Consider the following 26,089-nt stretch of genomic DNA (forward strand, 5'->3'; position numbering starts at 1 on the left):
ACTCGCTCCGAGCCAAACGCTTGAATAACACAAAAACTATTTTGCGCGTATTCGTAAATATTTTTAAAATAGGTGAATGATTATTTATAGCTACAGGCGGGCGATCGCGTAGGTCTGACGTTGTGGTTTCATTTTAAATAACTTGGACATGTCCAAGCGATCTTCGCTTTCGCAATGTGATTATTCAGTCCTTTCTTCGGGTAAAACACTTCAATGACACAAAATGTTCATTATACACTAAACAGAAAGCAGAGTGTTCTCATGTTAAACAAGTGATCGCTAGTTAACATCAAATCTTGCCTGACCGTGACCAAGTTTCAAGTTACGAGTTGCGCCAACAATTCACATGACTCATCTTTTATTGCGATGCATTTATTTTGGAGGTAACGAAATCGTGAGCTCTGCATGGGTCGCACTCGTTTGCTGAAGAGAAAAGTAGAACACAGATTGAAAGACAAACTGTTTGGGATCATGGCCACGAAAGTGACGTTTTATTTTAAAACAAAGATTAAAGCCAATCACGTACATCTCTTCAGGAAAGGTGGGGGACAAAAATTCCGCCAAAAGCCACAAAAATGTGGCAGCTTGTGCCACTGTACGCCCCCCAACGCCGCGCCAAATAATAGCAGCCGGCTCTGATAGTTGGAACGCTAAATCAAGTTCCGTAGGGTGGTTTTCAATAAACGTCTTCAAGCGACGAATGAAAGAATGGCCTAGGATTAAAACCCGGGGTGGTGGCGTAGGTTGTGTAGCCATAACTATTGAACGAGAAAGCTCAGAAACAAGTAAAAACAATTAAAAGTAACTAACAGTGAAAATTACTTGCCTGAGGTCTATGACTTAGAATATTTACGATCTAGCGACAAGATAGTTGAACACAGGATGATGGCGATGGTAGGAAGGGGCGAATGTAAAAGATCACTAATCTTTTATACACGCCATAAACACGTAGTGTCTCCTGATTGGTCAGAGAACCATAAACCGCGGACTGTCAAGTAACAGGAAATGTCCCGCAATAAAATGACATTACGATTTCTCTATCTTCATCTTAATGTTTGTTTATCCAGTAGCAAATGTTCCCTAAGAAGCCCAAAAACAATCCGAACACCATTTCTTTGAGTACTGTTACTTCACTAATACTTCTCATTTTATTCTCCCCAAAAACAACCCCAAAAATGGCAATAAACACACGAACCTGCAAACTGCACTCCAAGACATTCCCGCTGTTGTTACATTTCGATACATTTCGTTTACCTCAACTCTCGTCCACAATCACCGATATTACTTCAAGTTCACAGCCCAATTCCAACTCTTCTTACCACAAAATTTCTTTCTCTAATCCTTCAAATATTCCTTCCAGCTTCATTCGGATTCCAAAACAGTTATTTCTCGAAACAGCATAAACGATTGCAATACTGTGCCAGAAATATATATAGTAATGTTACCGTTTTTTGTTTCGGTTTTAAAAACTTAGAATGTCAAGAGGCTCTCGGCATGGAAAGCGGTTTGATCACTGACCAGCAGATTACTGCTTCTTCGGAACGTAACGCCAATCATGCCGCTATACAGGGCAGACTACACAACACCAGGGAACATGGAGATTGGACAGCTGACGAAAATGATGCTAATCAGTGGCTGCAGATTGATCTGATTGGTCAGTACATAGTAACACGTGTAGCAACACAAGGAAGTAATGAACATGACCAGTGGGTAACTAAGTACAAACTTCAGTATGGTGACGATAGTGATAACTTTCAGTATTACAGGACACAAGGACAAACTACAGACAAGGTAAAAATGAACTTCATTTACCTTCAGGTTTATCATCTTATCATTTCCTTGACTTCCTATAGTTGTTATTCATTCCAGTTGTAGTAAAGGACGCTTCAGTTTCGTGTTAAGACCAAACGAACTTTGTAGCGCTAACTTAGGTGACTCTGTTACACACTAACTGAAGGAATGAAACCTCAAAAAGAAGAAAGGAACAGAAAAACTACGAAGCCAAAATGGAACACGGGTGTTGAATAAAAATATGACATGATTAAAAGGGATTGCTCTGAGACATATACCTGATTTCTGCTGGCCTGACAGAATCAAGTCAAACACAAAAAACGAACACCATATAAACACCATCTGCGACCTGACAAGTGATTTTTCCATTCTAAAGAAGTGTCAGGGAGAACTTGACTCAGTGTCTAATCTATAAAATACTTTGCCGGATCCGTGTAACCAAGTCTCAACACCCAATCGGACTCCCTCCGCGCAAAACTATTTGTTTGTAGTGCGTTGAACGCACGTGATTACTTACTATCCTTTAGAAGACTTCATCGTAATGAATACACTGAACAGTTATTTTAGTCTTTATATATTCTATTTTATCCTTTAACTTTACTTTAAATTAACTTTGTTTTGACCATTACATATTGCTTGAAAATGGTGCCAAAATTAAACCGAAACATCGTTTCCTTATTTTCGCCTCTTTTCATGCATGACGTAATCAATTATAAGGGTTAAAAATATAAGGGACAGACCATTAGAAATTGCCTGAGGGGGGGGGGGGGGGGGAATTTTTGGTGCAGGAATTTTTTTAAGTCCTACTTATCTGCAGGAATTTTTTTTCTCCTTTACACAAATATATTTTTTTAAGCCACAACCGCTTGCAGGAATTTTTTTTTAGTCAAGTTTCCCTTGCAGGAATTTTTTTTTGGGGAAAGTCACAATGGGCAGATAGACAATGGCGAAACAGCATATGCACCAGTCGGGGGCGAATGAAATCAAACACTGCTAATCTACCACCTTTTCGGCTCATCTGTGAAACTGTCATGGGGTCATTCATAAGCTAAAATCGGGCTTGCTGATAAACGATCTTATTATCTAATTCTGCTTCGTGGAATACAAATAACAGGCAAAACGAGTACGAATATCTCACGATATATTTGTACTCCACTTGACCGCGCAAATGATTAAAAAACCATGGGAAGGCTTTTTAACGAAAACGTTGGATGATAAATCTGTTAACAGACATTTTAGTGTGTATAGTGACGTATAGAAGTGCTGTACATTTTTACTCGTCATTTGTAGTTTGACGACTTGCCCTTCGGGCTCGCCAAACTATTGCAAGATTCGTAAAATTATACGGCGATACCAGACATTAAAATGTCTAATAAGATAAATATATATACTTATTACACACATGAGAGTTACCGGTTGTGGCACAACTTGCAAAAAAAACCGCTCGGGCTCGCCTGGCTCGCTGGCTCGCCAGTCTCGCCTCGCTATTTTTTGCAAGTTGTGTCCACAACCGGTAACTCTCATGTGTGTGGGGGTCGCAATGCCAAAACTCTCATGTGTGTGGGGCCCGCAAGGCCAGCCCTTTTGTGTGAAAGGAGGAAAATGTGAGTGGCTTTTACATTCCTAACTTCCTGAAGCAGATTCGCCGGACCCGACAGTGTACCAATCGTTGTATGGCGCCATTGTATTAAATTACAACCAACCTTTAATTGCTGTGCCAGAAATAATTCCTATTGAACAAATGCTCTTATTGAGTAAACGAAGATGGGAAGAGGGAGAACTGGAGAAATTAACTTGAGTGTAAAGAAAAACTTGAAAAGATCTCGTGGAAAAGCGTTTACAACATACAAAAAAACTAAAGAAAATGAAAAACAAATAACAATCTTTTTAACAGACGAGCTGATTGAAAAATTAAAAAAATTAGACAGCAGTGTTGTCGCAAACGTTTTAACAAGCTAAACAAAACTTGCACGCTCCGGTGAGTGCATAAATTATTGAGTAACACAGGAAGTCATTGTTTACCCTGTGTCAATTACGTGGGAAACCCCCTTGACGTAATCAAATTGTTTTTTTTTTTTTTCATCTTGAATATTTTTAGCCGGAAAACAACTCAAACTCTTTGTATGTGTTTTTTGAGAGCTATGATTTATTCAACAACAATATTTAATTTGACTAACATGTAAATATACCGTGAAATATTGAGCTAAGAACTTTCTAGCACATAAAAGAACAATATAAGATCACGGTAATTTTATTCACCAGGCGTCATTACTATTTTTAGTTAATAGGTTATTTCCCGATGTAATGACGTCTTTTGTGACCAATCACAGTTAAAATTATAACTTTATATTATTCACATAAGCTTTTTTGTATTACACAAACAATTATGGCCGATGTATGGAGACGTTTATCAAACCTTTTTAATCGAAAAAAGAAGCAAAGACGCAGCTTACGGACATGAATCATTTGGAAACGACAAACTAGGATCTGATTATAATATTTTACATCAGCTATTCGTGCCTTCGCTTCGCGAAACCTTAGCAATTACGGACAACAATCAGATGCTTGGTCGTGAAGTTTGGTCGCAAGGTTAAGTATATCGGATGCTTGTAGACGTTTTTCAAACATTTTTCGATCAAAATTAAGAAGATTTAACTCAGTTTATCGACATGAATCATTTGTAGATGTCAAACGATAGCCTAATACAACTAAAGCGTTTGCCAAACTTGACCAAAATTTGCCAAGTTACAAGCCAAAACACGTCATCACTTTGGAATGCAATCGGTTACGCGTAACCCGAATTGACCAAAATCAGCCAAGTTCTCAAACTTGACAAAAATCGGCCAAGTTAAAGCCTAAACACGTCATCACATTGGAATGCCAATGGGTTACGCGTAACCCGAATTGACAAAAACTTGCTAAGTTTACAAACTTGACAAAAAACTTGTCAAGTCATCAAAGGACAGACGCCGCGCGGCCATGAGATGTCTGCCGTTGTCAAGGAACAATGTACCTTAGATACCGTGGCCATAGATGTCCGCCGTTGTCAAGGAACAATTTACCTTGGATACCGTGGCCATGAATGTCCGCCGTTGTCAACGAACAATTTACCTTGGATACCGCGGCCATAGATGTCCGCCGTTGTCAACGAACATTTAACTTAGCAACTGAATAAAATTATTTTACTTAACACACTTGTAATGTTTATTGATTGCTTATTATATCATTAAAAAGCTGTTGATTTGCATAAGTCTGACGCTGTGGGACATTCACCCACACACACAAAAAAAATTTGCATGCATTGTTCAGACAAGCCCTTGACTGTGGGGATTAAATCAAGTGTTTATTTTTTTTCTGATTTCGACTCGGCTGAAAGCCACTTTAAGCACGCTTTAACCTTTTATTTTGCCTCGTTCAGGCAAACAACAACCTCTCTTGTGATGTCTCGAACATTTTTTTGCAACTCGAACGACAATGCTTCCATCACAAAGTAAACGACAAGATGAGCGCAGACAATCATTCTTTTATAAAATGAAAAAATGTTTTATTGGACTGAAATTTTATTTCGAAATGTCGGTGGCACTTTCGAGAAGTTTTTTTTCCAATCTTTTGCGTTCTTCTCTCTTGATTTCTTCCCGAATTTTTCCGATGTCTGGCTGGAGTGAATTTGTTTGTTTTTTTGCAAAGTTTGAGCGTAAAGTATCTTTAAGTTGGCGATATTTTTGCATTTCTCGTGTGATCAGTTGAAACTCTTTGTCAGAAACAAGATTATCATTCAGAGCTTGTGAGACAGAGCTGTTTATCGAGTCATGTTTTGCAACAGCCAGAGCGAGGATTCTTGAGTGCTTATTAACTTTACGTTCAAGCTTTTTGTTGATAACTGACAGGCCAGTGGAAGCTGCGCCAGATATACCTGCTACTGCTGCAACAGGAACGCCGATAACAATTCCAACACCAGTAAGTGAAGTCGCAACAGCTCCAGAAGACAGAGCTGCCGTCACGGCGCCAAGACAGACCACGGAATAGTGAATAACTTTCCGGACTTTTTTATATTTTTTTAACACAAGCCTGTAATGCTCGGCTTCAGCGGATATTTCTTTTTCAATTTTACTTATTTCAGTCAGCCGAAAATTCTCGGCATTTGTTGGGAGGCTTGGATAAAGTTGTGTTTCTTCGCGATCACCATAAGCAGGGGCACTCGGGAGCACATTAGCAGATGACATGGTCTCGTATACATAAAAGTTATTTTTGTATTTAATTTAATTCAATTCCAACTCATATGTAAGATTTGTGCCGTTAAAATCGAATGGCTTTCCATTCTCATCTCTAATCCAAAGAGTCAGAGATGATACATTTTCTTCAGCAGAAACGTCGCGCAAGACGTTAAAATGTGTATTTTGGTAATAAACTTTTTCATACGGTTTTCCACGTATGTCAAAAAACGCTAAAAGGCTTGATGGCTTACCATTTAGCAAGCTTTGTTGCTTGTCGATAAGGTCACAGTTGATGAAGTAATTTTTAGGATTTGAAACATTATTTACCTCAATTGTTTCAAAAAATTCCTTTTCAATACTTGCGTAATTCTCAAACCCAGGCAAATTAAAGAACTTAATAAGACTTTCATTCAGTCCAAAAGTTTTTAAATTGGGCTCTTTTGCTTTTATTATCAATGAACGGCCTGCAATGCCTTTTGTTACAGAAAACATGTTTTTCTCTGGAAATCCTTTTTCAAAAATACTCCCAATGTCATCGAGTGAGAAGTTTCCTTGCCGTATATAACGCGCCTTCTCTTCCTTGTTCACTTGTTTATAAAAAACTATTCCATCCTTTTCCAAACTATTCCAGCTGTTGTAAAGAGAACAACTTAAAAGCCGGATATAGCTTGGTTTTGGAATAGGCTGGTCAAAATAAACAGTGTTCGGATTTTCTTTTGTGGTAACAGTCAGCACAACCATTTTTATATTAAATAAAAATAAAAAATGTTTAATATAAAAGAGGACCATGGATGCAAAAACAAGAGGTTTTATGAAGTGGATGAAAACCCCAGAAGCAACTACAATTTCTAAAGCGGCAAAAGACAATGCATGGAAACCTTTTCTTGCAAAATATCCAAACGCTGACCGAACAAAATTTGTTGCACAGGTTGAGTTCGCGTACAACCACACAGCAACGGCAGACATTTATTACAAGGCAGGGCAAGGCCATTTGATAAATGTTTTTGGCTCTGACAGCAAATATTGGAGCCCAGAGATGAAAAAAGCACTGGGGGTGAATCAAATTTCAGGCGGTTTTCCACAACAGCTGTCACCAAGCGGCGCAAAAGGCTCATCTTTGCCAATTCCCGCGGTTGGATTTCACGAAGCCGCACCGAGTTTGAAAAAAATATTTAACAGCAAAATCAACATCTACGTCACACCAGACCAATATTTCACAACGAAATTAAGAGAGATTTTTCAAAAAACAAAACTGAAGCATACATCAGGAAAAGAGTCAAAAAGGTGGCTTGCTAGCCAAAATATGGGCTATTGGCCACAGCAACTTAACTTTGCGGTATGGTGCGCGACAACAGGCTGCGGTATAAGTCGAGATATTTTCGATGAAGAGCACTCAGCTCTTAGCTTGCCACCGATTGTGCGTAATTTTTATCTTTTTCACGTTTATTTCACGATAAGGCGAATATTGTTTCAGATGGGGGGAATTCAGAGCGTAAGCGCCTTGCCAGGCGACCCCACTTTTAGCCAGTTCGACAACAAGTACGACGTGGCTTCTTACAAAAGAATATGCGCTGAGTTCGGTGTCGACCCGTCAAGCGATTTCCGTTTCACAACAGGCGCAAACCACGGACTTGGTAACGTTTATATCTGGATTACTAACATTGGACCAAACAAAACTGGAGCAAAATACCCCGATTACGATAAATTTTCGGATGAAGGTGGAACTGCAAGCAAAGGTAACTTGATTCAATACATCGAGCCAGACGACGCTGCATATGCACAGGCAGACTGGTTTTGTCCTAACGGCACTGAAGGGCTTACTCAGGCAGGTTTGTCGAGAGTAAACCAGTCGATAGAGGCTTTTGTCTACTGTATTCTCGGTTCGCAGGTGAACGTTCGAAGTAGCATACTTGGAACAGGCGGCCGTGCAAAGGAAGCGCAAAGTGAGTTCCTCGTGTTGGTTGAAGACGCTATAAGGCAACCTGATCTGGCAAAGTCGGTCCAAAGATACCAACTAGCCATCGACGAAGCTAAGGTTCGGCTTAACCTTGCAGTCTGCCCAGGTGCCTGGCTGATGCCCGCTCGTATGGTGATAAACACAGAAAGCGTTGTTGGTTACAATAACCAGCTTAAGCAGGCTGTTGTTGGGATGAAATTAGGAGTGAATGATGAGGTTAATAAAGCTACAAAAAAAGCAGCTCTTAAACTGATGGCCGGAGGAAAATCAAAAATCAACCCACCAAACAGCCACCCTTCAAATCCTATACACAAGAGCGCCACAGCAAAAAAAAATCAGGCACCCGCCGCAAGCGCTGCTGAAACACCAGCTAGCAACGCGCAAAGCGCTAAAGCTACGAAGGCCGTAGCCAATGATTCACACGAAATAAACAAAGCAACTGTCGCTGTTGGCGCGGTTGGAGCAGCAGCTTTGCTCTACACCCTTATGCGTTAACGTCTCTTTTTGATGTATTTTTCAACAAGAAAAGCAACCACAGCAAGGATAAGCAGCCAGGTGTGCTCTGCAAGAAATCCAATTACTTGACCAGCGGTTTTGAAAAGAAATTTCGCAATCGAGCCAATGAGACCAGGCAGAGCTGATGCTACCTTTGAGCCAATATCACTTAGGCCTTTCCCCAACGCTTTGCCGGTGGCCTTCAAAGAGTTTGTAATGGCTCCAATAACAGAACCAATCGTGACACCAGCAGCAAGAAGTATTGCTGTTAATGTCACGCCATGTTTTTTGAAGATCTCTTTGATCCTCTCACGAAGTGGAAGCGCTCTTTCTCTTTCTGCAATCTGCGTTTGCAAACGCCCCAGCTCTTCGGTTCTTTCTGCGACTCTGTCTTCCGCTGCTTGTTTTTCAGATGGCGAGGCATTATCATCTTCAATAATTTTTTTGTCTTCCTCGTTTTGGCGCTTGAGGTCATTTTCTTTCTGATGAAGTTCATCAAAAGTTTTTGTTTCGTTAAGCCTTTCTTCCCAAGTGTTTTTTTCAGTTTCTTTGGCAGCGATGCTTGCCCTGAGTTGGTCTACCTGTTTTTGTTCTTTTGCAATCTGCTTAGCTTGTTTTTCAAGAGCAGCAACTTCTTTTTTTTTGTTTTCAAAATCCTTTTTAAGATTTTTTTTCAGTTGCTTAAGTCTGCGCAATTCTGATTCATTTTCAACATTTGACCCAAGTTGTTCCATCTTGGCATCTATTCGCTCGATTCTTATTCTGTAATCTTCTACTTCTTGGGTGGCTTTTTCTTTCTGCATGGCAATTGTTTCTCCCTGTTGTATTTGACTTTCAGCTTCTCTTAATCTTGGTCTCATTTCTCTTATTTCTTCATTGTTTTGAGAAATCAGAGATTCCGCTTCTGGCCCAAGGGGGGCTTTAAACTTGTCTGTGAATTTTTTGAGAAGGCCAGTTCCGTCTTTTTTGAAAATTTCGGTCTCGCCACCTTTTGATCCAAAGGATACAATTGTAGTTTCATTGCCACTCTTTTTGCTAAAACCTATTGGGTCTAATTTTGCGAAGTTCACTTTGGGGAATTTTCTTTTGATAAAATCTTTAGCTCTGTCAATCATTGCCGGTTTGTCATCTTGATGAATAAAGCTTCCCAAAAAAGGTGTTTCTTCGTAGGATGTGTCTGGCAGCCCGCTCTGTTCGTGCTGCATCGTTTGCATTTCATGTTGTTCACCCCCATGGTAGGGTGTGGATGCCTCCCCGGGCTGAAATGGTCGGGTTGTGTCGACCTCTTGTTCCTCTTCATCATCGTTATCACTGTTGTGGTCAAGATCTTGGTCCAAATCATGGTCATCGTATCCAAACTCACCACCACCTTCCGCCATTACGTAATTTATATATATTTTCAAATTAAACTTTTCAATTTAACAATAAAACCAATCGAGAGATGGCTGCTATTCAAGAAAACCTTCGACCGGGACGCACAGAGAAAATACTCGGCGCACTGAAAGCCGAGCGCGCGGTAAAACGAATCACTTTTGACCGCACAGAAGCCAATCCAGAGGAAACGTTGTATGTTTCAGTGCCCAAGCTGAACGAAAACGAGGTCATTGTGCCTGGCTCGCTGGCGCTGCGCTTCAACATCGACTTGAGCGGAGGCCATGCCAACAACTTTCTGGTTGACAACGTCAGCCGAGCTCTGGTCGACAAGTTTGTTGTAAAGTACGAAGGCACCGTCGTGCAGGACACGGTGGGCTATGACATCTACAAAATATTTGAGGATTTTTTCCTTTCGCAGGAGGAGCGCGACGACAGGGTGCCAGAGGGCATTCAGAGCGAGGACCTCAACAAAATTCGCTCAAATGCTGGCGATAAGAAAACTTCAGGTGTGGACGCAGAAAAAAAGCTGAATGAGATATATGGAAATAAATACCGCATCCGACTGGATCACCAGATTTTAACTGACCATGGGGCATTTTATCCTCAGGCACTATACAACGATCTTGTGTTCGAACTGAAGCTCGCGGCAGCCGAACATGTGGTCAGAGGCTCAGATACAACAAAACTAAAATACAAGTTGACAAACATCCAGCTGGAGTACGAGATGATAAGAAGCGAGGAAATTGCAGATGAAGCGTTCAGCGCTTATTCGGGCGGCAAAGAGTTCGCTTACGACCACATCCAGCGTGATAAAGTGACGACTTTTGCAAAAGGCTCCGACACACGTCTGAATCTAAGGGTCAACCCGCAGAGGAGGTCCATGAAAGGTATCTTGCTCCTATTTATTGAGCAATATAACAAAGGTGCAAGGAGCTCGGAAAAGTACATTAACCCGGACCTTACAAAAGTAAGCATCACTGTCAACGGCTCGCCAAACATGCTGTACAACAACGGCATCGAAGGAATGGACATTTGGGGAGAAGTTAAAAGATTCTACATGAAAGAAAAAAATAAAACGCAGCACATGACTATGCAAAAGTTTTACACAGAAGACAAGTTTGGCCTTCTTATTGATCTGCGTTCCATGGCTGACCACTCGATGCACGGAAGCGGCACGCGCCTTGTGAACACAAAGGACGGTGTCCAGCTTGAGCTAGAGAGGAAAGCAAGCGGCTCAGGTAATTTGAACTGCCACATTTACGTAATCAGCGACGCCCAAATGAATATAATTGGCAGGCAGTTAGAATCTGTGCTTTTATAATTTTTTCTTTGAAAAAGTGTACCTTAGGTACATATACGAACGAAGATGGATCCTGCCAATATACCCTTCAACGCCCTCATTGTGGGACCAACGAACTCAGGAAAAACAAGATACGTGGTCAATCAGCTTTGTGGCCCTTTCCGAGGCAAGTTTGACTACATCGTGCTCATCTGCCCGACGTTCGCGCACAACAAGACTTATTATCGCTTTGCTGAGGAAGATCTTCGATTTTTTGTTTTAATTTGTGAGCAGCACGAGGTGGAATCTTGGTTAAGGCTTTCAAGATTTCTTTTTGAGGGTACGAACACGCTTATCATCCTCGACGACTGTGCTGCATCGAAAGATGTAAAGGGAAGAACGGGTGAATTGGTGAATCTTGCTTTCTCTGCTCGCCACGCAGGCTTGAGCATATGGGTGTTAACTCAAAAAATGACAAGCATAACAGCCTCATTCCGCGAAAATGTGGCGGCAATCGTTTTCTTTTACACCCCCTCTGCCAAGACCACGAAGGCAATCTTTGAGGATTACGCTGGCGAACTTGCCAATGAGGATTACAAAGAAATCATTTTAAAGCTAAAAAAAAATAAGTTTTCGCATCTTGTCATTTCTCATCGCCACCCTTACGGCACAAAATTTTCTTATTGAACATATTTTTTAGAGTAATAAATGGCTGACCCGTTCGCAACTTCTCCTCCCGAGAGCGTCAAGGGCGCTGCAAGTGAACAAGAATTAGCTTCCGTAATGGAACTGCTAGGAGCTGAACCAGAAAGTACAGAAAGCGCTATGGCACTCATTCAAGGCCCTGACATTCCTGCTTTGCGTGAACAGCTTGCAATCCTTGTTTCAACAGGAAAAGCCAAAGAAGCAATCGGTGTGCAACTGACACACGAGCAGGTGAAGCGCTTGACAGATAAAGAAGTTGAAAAGTACTTAAAGAGATATGAGGCATACGTTGGATCCAAAACAACCGACAGCTTGATTGACAGCTTTATTTTTCTTGTTACTAAAGTCGTTGGTATGGCCGTAAATATCAAGGACGTCAATGATTATCAAAAGGAACTCAAAAACGACTACATTATCAGTAAAGAGCTGTCCACTTTGGCAGGCGGTCTGGCTTTGAAATGCGGCCGCTTTCTTGCCGTTGCAAATGCTGCGCTCATCACAACAAAGCACATTGTTTTAAACGAAGCTACAAAGTCGCACACTTCGCTGTGCGAAACCAAAGGTGCTTCCAAAGATGCGGACACAAACACTACTGAAGATTTTTCTGAGCAATGCTAAGAAAATGCTAAGTAATTACTGAACAATGCTTAGCAATTGCTTAGCAAAAAATCTTGCTGAGCAATTTTCTATTTAAATATTATTTTTTTTTATTATAAATGGCCGAGCTCGAACAAACTCCGATCGCTCAAGAAGAACAGAAACAAGTTACTTCAACAAATCCAGCAACAAAGCCTGCCAAAAATCCAAAGCGAGTTGCTGCTGGCAAGCTTGCAGCTGAAAAAACAAAACAGGCTCGTGAAGCACAGAAAAAAGCTGCTGTCGAGGCTGCTGCAATAATTGCAAAAGAAAAGGAAAAGAAATCTGCTGCTGCAAAGCGAAATGTAACACCACCGGCCGTAACGGAACCAGCTCCGCCCGAGGCTCAGCCGCAATCAAGCGGTCTCACCACAAATCAATGGATATCTTTGCTTGGTATCGGCGGTGCAATCGTTACAACTTATGTCAAACGCGAAGACATCAAAGCCTTTGTCAACGAAAAAAGAAGTCCAACATTTAAAGCTCCGCCAACTCTTATAACTGATGACACACCAGTTACAGCAGAAAGTATTGGAAGGGTTGCAACGCGTTCTTCAGACACGCCTTCGACAATCCAAAATGCCATTAGACCTCGCAAACAAAGAGGAATCCGTCCGATGGATTAAAAAATTTCTTTTGAACATTTATTTTTCATTTATTATACCGACAATGTCCCTTGGTTTTATTCTTGACAACCTTGTTAAAGGTGCAGCTATGGCTGGTATTGCATTACTTTGGTTTGAATTTTCCAAAACTTGCGTTAAAACCGCTATTCGGGTGCAAAAGGATGAGGATACAATTTTTAAAAGAGGTATAAAAAAAACAAAAGAAGTTGAATCTGGTGAAGAAGTTGCAAACTTTGCTTCGCAAAACGGTGAAGAATAAACAAAAAAATTTTTCAATTGAATATTTTTTATTATTTTATACTGAACCGCCATGTCCGACAACAAGCTCGTGAAAACGCTCATGGATGCCGCCACCATTACAGGTCTCGCCGCCGGAATCGGCTGGGCTGCCAAAAAAGTTGTAAAAGAAAACTTCACATCCGACCCAAGCAGCAGTTTTATGAACTATGTAAAGTTCACAGCCGTCATGGCTGGCAGCGTTGCACTTAAACAGTATCTCGAGGACCAGAAAATTCTCCCAACCAATTAAAAAAAAATTAGAATAGTATAATAACAAAATGGCAAGCGTCGCGATTATGGCTGGCGGAGCTATCTTGAACGCTGCTGCTTTCATTGGCGGCAACTATCTTGCTCGAGCTTTGGGTGGCGGAGATGACGCCGCTTTGAAAGAAAAAGAAAGACACGACAAAGCTCTCGAGGCTTACCAGGCAGCTTACGCGAAGTACTCTCGCGACCGCACGAAGCTTCTCGACTGGATCGAAACCAACAATGAGATCAAACAGCAAGCGAAACAAAACTTTACGAACACAGACTACGCTTTCAAACTCTACAACCAGGCACATCCTGACAAACAAATGATTCCTCCGAAAGAACCCAAGTTCTCTGATTTCTATCAGCCAAGTGAGCAGCAGAAACAAGGTGAACTTATGTTCGTTGGCGCTGGCGCGCTTGCACTTGGGTACGCTGCCTTTCGGTTTCTTTAAACTTTTCTTTTTTTCTTATATACACATGGATGCAAAGATTTTTGCGGAGCAAAACTTTTCGAAGAAAATCTCGAAAGTCTACTATAGCCCCCAGGGCTACTGGAAGGGAATTGCAGCGATAAAAAAATTAGCCGAGGCGGCCAAGGTTTCCGAAGATGCTGCTAAAAAGTGGCTAGTTAAGCAGGCCCTTTGGCAGATCTACCTTCCGGCACCACGATACGTTCCTCGCCCAAAATTTGATGTTTCTTCTCCTAACGCGGTCCACCAGGCGGACCTTCTTTTTCTGCCACACGACAAACTGCCGCGAGGGCGAAAAGTTTACAAATACGCTCTGACTGTTGTTGACGTTGCCAGCCGTTTCAAAGAGGCCGAGCCTTTGACCTCCAAAGATTCAACTGAGGTTGCAAAAGGTTTTCAGACAATTTACAGGCGAAGTGCACTAAAATGGCCACAGATGCTTCAAGTTGACCCTGGTCGCGAATTCATGGGAGCTGTTACTAAAGAAATGGAAAATCACAAAACCTATATTAGACGCGGGCGTGTTAACATTCACAGAGATCAAGCTATTGTTGAACGTTTTAATCAAACACTGGCAGGGCGCCTGTTTGGTTATCAGTACGGTGTCGAGATGAACCTGCCATCTGGCCAGCGGTCGACAGCGTGGGTAAAAAGGCTTCCCGAAGTTGTTACCGCTCTGAACAACGAAGTTACCAGTCTTACTGGAAAAAAACCTGCTACTGCAATCAAAGAAAAGGCTGTTTCGTCCAAACCGTCCTCAAAATATACAAGGCCTGTTGGCAAGAAAGAAAAAAAAATACCCTCTCTCGTTAATGTGCGCTATCTCTACCAACCTGGCGAGCTGGAAGGCGGCGTAAAAAGGGCTACAGATCCGATTTGGTCATTTAAAGTCTACAGCATTGAAAGGTCTGTTACTAAACCTAATCAGCCAGTTCTTTATTACTTGCACGATGGTCCAAAGCGCGGCTTCGTGCGTGAAGAATTGCTTGTTATTCCTCCAAATACACAGTTACCACCAAGCACTTAGTGCTTGAGCCCCTTGGGCTCAGAAAAGCTCTAAACGTTATGTTTATGTAGGCTTTGTTTCGCAAAACTTATACCCGTAAGCATTTGTATGTATCCCATCATCCGCTATCCATCGCTTTGAGTCAAAGGAGGACAGCGATTTTTTGTTCACCACTATCGAACACAACTCATGCTTAAAGCTTCTTAGCATGTGCATTTCGTGAAAGCTTTCCTTGGTTTGGAAAAGTGTTTCTTTGAAATTTTCGTGATTTATCTTTTTCTTTGTCACACACTCTTTTACCCCCTTTGCCTTTTTTATATTTATTTCGTCCACTTTTAGCATTTTGCAACATTTTAGCACACTTGCTTTCGGATGTTTCTTTATTATTTTTTTGACCAATTCTTCATCGTTTGCCATTATTGCCTGCATTCTTTTCCCGGCCCCTGCGCACGCGCACTCTTTTATTTCCACCTCAGGGAAGCCTTTCTTTATTTTTTCAATTTCATTTTTGCTTTCACCTTCTGTCATTATTGAATACATTTTTGGCCTCAAACAAACGCACTCTGAAATTTGTTTTCCTGCGCATTCGTCTTTCATTTTTCCCAAAACTTTTTTGTTTTTTGTTGAAAACAGCGAATGATCTTTCGGGTAGTCGCTTGTGTCGTACTTGTCAATGTTTTCTGCCATGTCCGCGTAAACGTCTTCTGTTTCTATCTCAAGCAAAAGGCTGTCTGTGTCTGTATACAAAAGCTCGCAACGCTCCCCGTACTCTTTTTTCAGGTGGTTGTAATAAAAATCGTACATACATAACTTGCTTACGTCAAGGATGGTCATGCCTGTGTAGACCGGTTTATTAAGAAAAAGCTTACTTTTTCGCATGGCTATTCCAACCAGATCGTTTGAAAACATTACATGTCTTGAATACAATGGGCTTGCAACTAATTTTCTTATTTTCTTTGTTTCGTCGCTGCGCACTATTCTTATGTCTACACGGTTTCTCAGGTTTTCCATTGTTTTTCCAAAAACTGAGTTATTCATCAGCTTGTAAAAGTTCTTTTCAAAGTCGCTTTTCGCTTCTTTTCGGAATTCTGTGTTCATCCGGATGTACGGCTCCATCCACGCCTCTTGTTCAAACTCTAAGACCCTGTGCACTTTTTTGAGTTTCATTCCCTGTTTTAGATAAAACTGCAAGTTTCGGTAATGCACGACGTAATTGGTTTTGTCTTCAAGAGTTAAAACAAGCTTTTCGGTGTCTGGCGGGTGCAAATCAAGATTTTTTATTGTTTTGTTTTGGTAAGGCGAAAACATTTCTTTGTTTATTTTCTTTTTCTCTGGTGCTAATGGATAGCTGTTGTGGGCGTCATGCAGCTCTTTCGGGTATTCCAAGTCCACCTCTAAAATCCATCCAGCTTTTGCATACTCTTTTTTTGTCGTTATTTCTTTTTCTGTTGGCATAACCTTTTTCCATCTAAATCCACTTTTTGGAAGCGGCTTGCTCATTGCCCACCCGTAAAGGTTATTCGCATCGAGGTACGTTATGTATTTTTTTGGCTGGCTCGGGTCAAATCCCTCAACATAAGGGTTGTTCGCCTTTGCATACCTCTTGCTTACCATCGAAATCCCGCCTCTTATTCCCCTTTCGACAAAAAGATGCATTTCATAGTCTGTAAGTAACTCAAGCTCCACGCCTGTCTTTTTCAAGAGTGCGTCCCAAGCAAGGCCTGGCGTCGTGTAATAATTCGCGGGGTCCAACCCGTACTTCTCAAGACAGAGTTTTCGGAAGCTTTCAAAGACGTCGGCTAACAGGGTCACGTCAGTCTTAACGTACAAATCGTGATAGTCGCCCAGGGTCTGGCAGCCAAAGGTTTCCCACACGTTTTGCGCGTGTTCGTACTCTTTATCCGTTATGTTCTCATCATTAAGTTTGCTGTAAAACTTTTCTTTTTCAGGCAAACTTGTTTCGCTAAATCTTTCCCATGAGTCCATGTATTCGTAAGGATAGATTCCCTTTTTGCAAAGAAGTTCAAAGCTTTCATCAGACGACTGTGTTGAATTAGATTTTGTTATATTTAATTCCTCCTTCGGCATCGCTTTTACAAGTGAATCAAGACTTCCTTTAAGAAAGTTTAAGCTGTCTATAAAACGCAGTTTGCCAAGTGAAAATGTGATGTATTTTTCCATGTTGTTTGCAACACATTTTACTTCTTTCTGTGCCTCTTTTGAAATCTTTGAAATTGACTGCATTAAATGGTGCGCATCATAACCCCTCAGGTTGTGAAATGCAACTGGTATTTGGACCTTTTTCGGATCTAATCGCATCATAAAGTTACAAATGTTGTGTGCGGCTCCTCGAAACTTGCCTGTTATGTGGCAATGGTCTTTTACCACATCCTTGTAGTTCGGCTGGATAAGCGGCTTGTGGCACGCTAAGCAGTTTTTTTGGTTTTTCGCTGCTAATTTGTGTGTTTCTTTTTCAAGCTTTTTTAGCTTATAGTGGGTTTCGGTATCCAGGTTTTTTACCTCTTTTTCCTTTCTGTAATAACATTTTTTGTGCATCTGCCCAAAGTAATTAAGCTCCTTTTTGTTTCCAATCCAAACTGGCAAAGAGTCCAAAAAGTTTTGTTTCATTAGCGTTTCTTCGCAAATGTGGCAATTGGTTGCATTTTTGAAGTTTACCCAGTCTTTTGCCGTCATCACAAGAGGTTTTGGCTTTGACAATTCATATCTTATTTTTCTTTCTTCACTTAAAAGACAGTTCAAAAATACTTCAACGGCGTTTTGTCCTCTGTACACAAATGTTTTTTCGTGTTCACCATCACTCCTTACAACTGTGTAAGCAAATCCGCATGCCTCGTGCTGTTCTGTTTTGTCTGTGTAACTCGGCTTCATGTCTTTCACTTCTTCACCAAGGTCTTTTCTTTTCTGGCGCTCCTCGGCCGTTTCGCGTTTACACCCTTCTATTGGCCTTAGCAGTGCCTCCAAGTCGGCGTAAATTTGGTAAGGCGCTTTCATTTGTTTGTGGTAGTTTTTAAAAGAAAGAGTGTTTTTCCCCTTCTCCGGCATTTCGATTCTTGTTGGTCTGCCTTTAGCGCCATTGCAATATTTTTTGTGCTTTTCGAGCAAGTCTTCTCTTGTAAAACCTGTCAAGCACATCATGCAAAAGTGTTTTTTATGCTGATCTCCGGTTTGGTCATGTAACAAAGCACTTACTCTTTTTATAAAACAGTAGTGCTGTGTTAATCCTGACTCAATCAACATAAGAAATATACGGGGAATGCTATTTTCTTTTTCGCTTAATCTTAAAGGTATCACACATTCGTCTTCTGAGTCCCACCCAAGCACATTTATTGCAAGGTTTTTATTTTGCGCCTCAAGCCTGTCAATCTGCTTTAGTGGAGTTGGAAAATTGATTCCATTGTAGTTAATGCCGTCGTCAACTGGGTATCTGCTTGTTCTTTGTGGATTTTTCCCATCTCTTGGAGGAAATAATGCAGCTCTCAAAGCCCATTTTAGGCATTGGTTATCTCTGTTTTGCACGTTAATAATTGCTTTCTTGTTTGCCAACTTTGGGGGCAAAGGCAAATAAGTTCCTCCTCTCAATGGCTGATAACGCGCAACGTTGATGTACGCATTTGTTATTCTTTCAATGGCCCACCCAGAGCCGTTCTCTGACCAACCCTCAATTTCTCCCTTTGCTTTGTCAATAAATTTGTCAAACTCTTTTTTTATTTGGTCTTTGTCGTTTTTTAAAAAAAGGTGTGGTTCACTTTCTCTGAAATAGTGTTCCATGTGTTGCGTCTCACCGTCTATTTTTTTTGAAAATTTGACTTCAAGTCCAAAGCTTGCTTTTAAATTTTGTAAGTCATCAATTTCGCTTACCAAAAGCTCATAAAACTTTTTTTTGTTTTTTCTTGCAAAAGTGTAAAGATCTTTGTTGTTTTCGTTAGCTTCCGGTATGTTCATTTTCCATACACGGAGCCATTCGTTAAAATCGGGGTGGGCCAATAAAAAAGTTAAATTTCTTTGGGGGTTTTCTTGAAATTCACGGAGGTTTTCCTCCATCATAGCTTGCAAAACTTCTGACGAATATCTTGCGGCAGCCATTTTTCGGTGTATATACCTTAAAAATATTTGTTCAATTGATATTTATTCCTAGCACAGGGTTGGCCTTGCGAGCCCCGCACACAAAAGGGCTGGCCTTGCGGGCCCCACACACATGAGAGTTTTGGCATTGCGACCCCCACACACATGAGAGTTACCGGTTGTGGACACAACTTGCAAAAAATAGCGAGGCGAGACTGGCGAGCCAGCGAGCCAGGCGAGCCCGAGCGGTTTTTTTGCAAGTTGTGCCACAACCGGTAACTCTCATGTGTGTGTTTATTTGAGAATTCAATCATAGTTTTGTTTATATTAGTATATAAGTAAAAGAATCAATCACTGACAGAACGACCGTAATTCCTGGGTTATAAATGTCCTTAACGGTTTTCAGCCAGTATTCAACATTTATTATTCAACCCTCCATTGTAATGATCAGGATCTAAAATGACTCATGAACAATTTACTTTCTTACTTATTTAGGTATTTGTTGGAAATACAGACAAGAACACTGTTGTTTATCATTATCTAAACCCACCAATCACAGCACGGTACATTCGTTTCCGACCTAAAGATTGGAATGACGGCATATCAATGAGAGTGGAGCTGTATGGATGTCTGCGAGGTAATGAAGGATGCTTTCTATTTCGGCAGCTATTTACAACATTTTTGATATAAATAAATAATGACCTGAATTGACATTTCTATCCAAAGGAAAACTGAAATAGTTTTTCTCTGCCTTCAGATAGTTTTGCTTTGTTTTTTCTTTAATTGTTTTTTGGCTACAATTTGGTTTCAGCGTTTCTTTATTTAGTATTAATTAAATTTGTTACTAGTGTTGAACTTTGATCTCTTTTTGTCTTAATTACCCAGCATTCAATGCTGTATTTACACATCTCGGTGCAAGTAGAAGATATGGTCCAACATCACTTGGCAGTCATTACACAGGTCAGGATCATGATGGTCACGTTACACTGTCAAGTGGTATTCAACAGTGGACTGTGCCGTACACTGGTGAATACAGAATAGAAGCAGTAGGAGCAGCAGGGGGGTACGGTCAAAACAGTAACAACAGCCAATACCAAGGAAGAGGGGCAAGAATGATTGGAACTTTTAACTTATCCAAAGGAGAAATAATTCAAATTCTTGTTGGCCAAGAAGGAGGAATTAACAGGGTCTTTTATAGTTCTGGAGGCGGTGGAGGTACATTTGTAGTGAGAGGAAGCAACACACCTTTGATAATAGCTGGAGGCGGAGGAGGCCTTAGAGCTGTAACATCAAGACATGCTGGATGTGATGCCAACACAAGTACAGCAGGGAATCCTGGGCACCAGTCATGGTCAGGAGGGAGCGATGGACGTGGAGCACATACTGCTGATGATGGGTATTCAGGTGAGAGTGGTTTCTGATGATCGTTTTCACTGGACCCGACACCGAAGTCAATTATATTAAAAAAGAATATTTGATTGGGCAAAAAAGTATAAATAGTAGAGCTGAGTATTATTATCTAGTTATTTCGTAGCCAAGATTTCTAAAATAAGTGATGTCGTTGGAACACCTATTCAACTAAAACTTTATTTCAAACACTGTTAAATTTAGTTTTGAATTTTTTCAATATACGAATGAGTCAACTGGTTTCATCTTTTTAGGTGGTGGCGGTGGCGGTTTTTATTCCAGTGGAAGAGACTCAAGCTATGGGGGTGCGGAAGGGGGTAAGGGATTTTATCAGGGTGGAGTGGGAGGAAACTCTTGGAGCGCGAACGGAGGTTTTGGAGGTGGAGGTGGCGGTGGTGCAGGATGGGGTAGTGGAGGGTACTCTAATGCAATATGGGGTAGTGGAGGCGGTGGAGGGTACTCTGGTGGAAGCAGTGGAAGTAATGAAGATGATTCATGTGGAGGAGGGGGAGGATCTTTCAACGATGGAAAAGATCAGCAAAACGAGTGTTGTTACAATACAGCTGGACATGGTCATGTGAACATTACATTACTGTAGAAAAACCAAACCCTCGCCTCACAAAACAAAATTTATGCAGCTATTAATAATGAATTTGTGCTACCATAGCGAGTAGAGAGGACTCCATTCCTACAGACAAAGATGAAGTTAGTTTGTCAGTACTTAAGGAATTTTCTTGCCTCTATCGGCCTTAAACTCCACTCGCTGTTGATAACTGATAAATAATAATTACTAGAGAAACGTCTTTTAACTCTGCGAATCTTTTGACAAGTTTTTTTGTTTACGATGGCGCACTTAATAAATTAATTGCAGTGGTTTTGAATTGAAATAGTCGTTTTATGTATGGTTACGATCCCAAGGAAGCTACTCGCTAGCGACAAAAATGCTTTTCGCATGTGCCGCATCAGTCTAAGAGTAACTACTAATTTAAAATATATCAATTTCGTGCGGTGAAATTTTATATGGCCATGCCACTCTGGGATCTGGACGCTACCAAATTCATCAGTATTATCGGATAGAATCGACTTAGAATAATTAGAATTTTGGACAAAACACGATCAATTTCAGAGGTCACCAAGCAAAGGCGCCCTCAATTTTGCACTGATTTATATGTGTGAAGGAAACACTGGTCTCTTTACCAGCAGTTATTGGGTAGTAACGCAACGCCTTTCCCTGAGGTGTTGCGTGGCATTAGACCCAGATTCCGAACGAGGAACGAGTTTTACAAGCGAATTGTAAATAGGTTTATGCATCAGTCAATTGAAACCCCGGCCCCCCGACCCCCGGGACTTTAATACCGGGGATTTAACGCGTCCAAAGCCGGGATTTAACGCACTTTTAACGGCGCGTTGGCCCTGGTGGGCGGTGGTTTAAACAAAATGTCAGTAGACCGGGGCCGTGGAGCGGTGATTTAACAGCACGCGATCACCTGAAGCGGGGACGGCAGCCGAGATTTAACATAAAGGACTAAATGCTTTTCTCAAAATGTTCGTTCTGAGGAATCCGTTCTAAAAAGTCTCCACGCTTCTTCCTTGATAAAGCCTTTCGCGACGCCTGGGTTTGTATTTAATGTGTTCGCACGATAAAAATAGACTCATTATATTGTACTTGTAATCTGCCACCTTTGTTCACTATCGTCTCCAAGAAAGTAGTTTCTGTTTCTGAGATTTCAGCCGTGAATTATATCGTAGGGTGAAAGCTGTTTTGTTTTCTATTTTGGCCGTGAAGATGACAGCAGAAACTGCGGCGATTGTCGTGCCCATGGCTGTTTGATGTGCTTATTAAAAGATAATCTTGTGGGGGGGGGGGGGGGGGGGGCAATCTTTTCCATTGAATTGGAACGAGCTTTCTTGAAAGATCACACTGAACATCTCTCTTAAAAACCTGTTAGGTACTGCAACGAAATCAAGATTTTTGTCCGTTTTTTTTTCCTGAAAGTCGATTCGGATGCCCCTGCTATGCGGGGCTTTAAACAGACGTCTAGGCCCATAGGGCGGGTAAATAAGCCGCGTTTTAACACTTGGTAAATGTTAAATTCCCCGGTAAGTCCCGGGGGTCGGGGGGCCAGGGTTTCAATTGACTGATGCATTAGAGGCGTGTACATTGCTCAATTTGCTGTATTGTAGTGTGAAACTTGCCACTTGCGAAATTTCCTGACTGAACATTCGCCTGGTTTCCAAACCTTTTAGCCAATCGAATAGTCAACAACTGCATGCTATCGGCATGACACTACTTTGGCTTCTCTTAGATAGGCTCTGCGATGGGAGGAAAATTCAAGGATTAATCATGGGGCTGGGTTGTTAAAAGAGAAAAAACAAAATTTCACTGAAAAAGTTTAAAATTTAATTCAAAGTAAGATTAATCGTAATTTGAGCAAATGGGCCCATTGTTTTATGGGGTGGCAGAAGAGTTTCACAGTAATTTAGATTAAGTATTTATTGTAAGTGTTTGTTAATCTAAGAGCACCGTTTACACTGAAGCTTAGACATGTTTGAAAAGCTGTTTAGAGTAAACATAACTTAATATTGGTTGTGGTCACACTAACACTGTTAACTTCAGTTAAGTTTGGCAAAAGAATATAAATATTCTCTTGGTTCTGTTCATCTTGTTGTGTTATTCCGTAAGTTCGTCGTGTTTTTTGTTTGCTTGTTTTTTTTTTTTTTTCTAGAGAAATAACCAAATTAATAAGGTTCATGTTAATTTGCTTAGTTTAGGTACCAAACACCGCGCCGGTTCCGATTGGCTCCTCTTTTGTCGACCGCCGTCTAACCCGTGCATCCTGCTTGGGTATAACTTAAGTAAGCTTGTTTTGCCATTACGGTTTTGGATCACCGAAGCGTAAATTTCCTATCTATAGTATGAATGAACAAAGATGAGGTTACATAACTGAAATAGCTTAAAGCTATCTCTGCCTTTACTTTAGTTATTAGTCTTGTTGGCCCATTTGTACATAAACGTGACTTGACTGTTATGCATGTTTCAAAGTGGAAGCTTGATTAAATTTTGCGAAACTGAGTTTAGTTTGAAAGTAGAGAAGTACCTCTAAGTGAGTAATTTATAGTGCTGCAAAATAACGCAGGAATTTCCTCGCGAGCGTAGTAGAAAGGAATTGGTTTCTGTTCCGAGTTACCCTTTGCCTCTGTTTCAAAACGAGTCTACGTGCAAAACCATTCAAATAAAAATGAGTTTCACCTACAAGTCCATTTTCATACAAATCAAACTCATTTTCATTTAAATAGTTTCGCATGGAGACTTGTTTTTAAACAGAGGCAAAGGGTAACTCGAAAATGGCCTATTACATCACCGTTGCTTTGCCAACTGAGCAACCAGCCAGACTAGCAGCTTGTTTTAGCTTAGTAGAATTAGATGGTGTAAACAGTATATTATGACTTCTAACAGTGTCATAACTAGTACTGGAAACTTTGTGTGCAGCTGTTAATAAAAAAGAGTTGTCCAGTCATTTGTTTGTTTGCGTTTTTGAAATTACAGTGCGATTATTGTAAGATCTTGTAAGCATGGTCACTTGGAGGATGAAAACCAACCAAACAACAACCACAATAGAGAATTTCAACTCAATTTTAAGTTGAAACTTTGTATTGTACTATAATTAATTGGCTTTAACAACTAAAATTGGAGTTCTCTGTTTGCATTTTGCAAGGCCGTGGTTGAGTTTTCACCAGTTATAGTTGTTGCGCTTTTCAATTATGAAGTGAAAAAAAAATCATACCTGGCCCAAAAATAGCTCTAGAAGTTTCAAACTACCCCACCTTCCAACTGGCCATATTCGCTGGGTGGTTGATTTTTGTGCTTTCGGACCAAAACCTTGAAAGACGGTAGAATAAATCTTTTATTTACCATTTCTCTTCTAACAAAAGGCCCTTTTCGAAGAAAAACTGAATTAAGCCTCCTGTCCATCTTCCTTGTTTCAAGGTCCCCTTCCCTGCATCCGCCACTGAAATGTGTCACAGTGATACTCAAATAATTTTTCCAAACTGTTTTTGTCGCCGACAGCCGAACGATTTCAGCGCAAAATACATGAAATCAGTATATACTTAAACAGTGGATAGTGCTTTTGGCGCGCGCTGGTTGGCTACTCAGCAAACTCGGAATATCCTTTGCTATTTTCCTCCGATTAACGTGCGCGAGAAAATTGTAATCTTTGAAGGAGAAAACTAGTCAAAAATAATTCTTTCGGGTTATATTATCTCACTGTTTTAGTATATACTAAAACAACTATTCACCTCAGTGTCGGTGGCTAGTACTGGATATTTACCTCGACGCTTCGCGGCTCGGTAAATATCCGCCACTAGCCACCGACACTGAAGTGAATAGTTGTTAACTATAGAGGGACTGTTCATAGTCTATTCTGCGATCAAAACAGAAATCTCGTGTCCAGAGTCTTCGTTTGCCTTGATTATTCCCCTAGAAACGAGCGACCTTGGAACGTTTTGATTGGAAGTCCGAAAATGTAGGACTTCCTGTTAAATTGCGCAGCCTCGCGTTCAAAAGTATGACTCTACAAACTTCTTGGTGTTTTACTTCAGGTAATTTTATTGTTTTTAAAACCAGTCAAAAGCGATCTACAGCGGATCTCTCGACAGTCGCTCTTTTCAAAAAGCTTGCGCAGCTAATAAGGAGCACAAACTCGAGGTACGACATTGTTAGAACAGTCTTTTTTCTCGAGACACGCAACACGCGAAATAGCCGGAGGTTGCGAAGCACCGATAAGCACGCGCGCTTACAGAGCCTTACGACCCACTCAGCAAGCTTGCGCTGAAACCTTTTTCAGGCCTCCGACGAACTACGCAGTGGTGTCTGATATAGACCGTGTGCAAATTAAAGCACAGAAATGGTTGCTAGAAACATTTCATGCACCGGTGGCATTTTCAAGACCGGAGCCTTCGGTTCCTTCGGCTGCGCAAGACCGGAAGTTTTGGGAATTTTCGATTGGAAAGACTGAAAAGACTGCGGGGTGGGAGAATTTGGCTTGCGTTGATCCACACACTTTTCTCTTATTGGATCCTTCTGTACAATGACCACGTTTTTATCCAGAGTACCCGTTAAAGAGAGTTAAACTTTTGATCTCACATGAAAAGTGTTAAACGGACGATATGTTTTTCACACCGCTATGACAGTACGCGATTTCCCATTAGCGTTGCCTGAGCATCAGTTGTGCTTAAATGAGGGTGTATAATCTCGGACAGTACTCTACCGATGTTCAAACATTATTTAATACGAAAATAAGGCAAAGCATGTGGCCACATTGTATTATTTAAGCTAGAGTATAGCTTTTCCTCTCCTTGTCATCCTCTAGCCAATGAGTTAAGTATGTTTCAGTCAACAAAAACACAGCAAACAACCAGACGTCAAGTCCGGCCTCAAACGACATCCCTGTCATCAAAAACTTCCTGAATTTTTTTTTCCGAGGACAAAGTGAAAACTCCGTTTCTAAAACTT

General features: G+C 40.9%; 1 protein-coding gene across 1 annotated transcript in view; it reads left to right on the forward strand.

Annotated features, from left to right (window-relative positions):
• LOC144633177 (uncharacterized) overlaps positions 1 to 22,422 on the forward strand; it is a 36,983-nt gene extending 14,561 nt beyond the window's left edge. The window contains exons 11-14 of the mRNA XM_078491982.1: positions 1,475 to 1,791; positions 19,663 to 19,804; positions 20,053 to 20,571; positions 20,829 to 22,422. Coding sequence (XP_078348108.1) covers positions 1,475 to 1,791; positions 19,663 to 19,804; positions 20,053 to 20,571; positions 20,829 to 21,172 — 1,322 coding nt within the window. The 3' untranslated portion in view covers positions 21,173 to 22,422. The remainder of the gene's footprint in view (positions 1 to 1,474; positions 1,792 to 19,662; positions 19,805 to 20,052; positions 20,572 to 20,828) is intronic.
• The last annotated feature ends 3,667 nt before the right edge of the window (positions 22,423 to 26,089 follow it).

This window comes from Oculina patagonica, chromosome 12 (assembly GCF_052425735.1).
Source record: "Oculina patagonica isolate OP01 chromosome 12, crgOcupat, whole genome shotgun sequence".
In the NCBI taxonomy this organism is placed as follows: Eukaryota; Metazoa; Cnidaria; class Anthozoa; order Scleractinia; family Oculinidae; genus Oculina; species Oculina patagonica.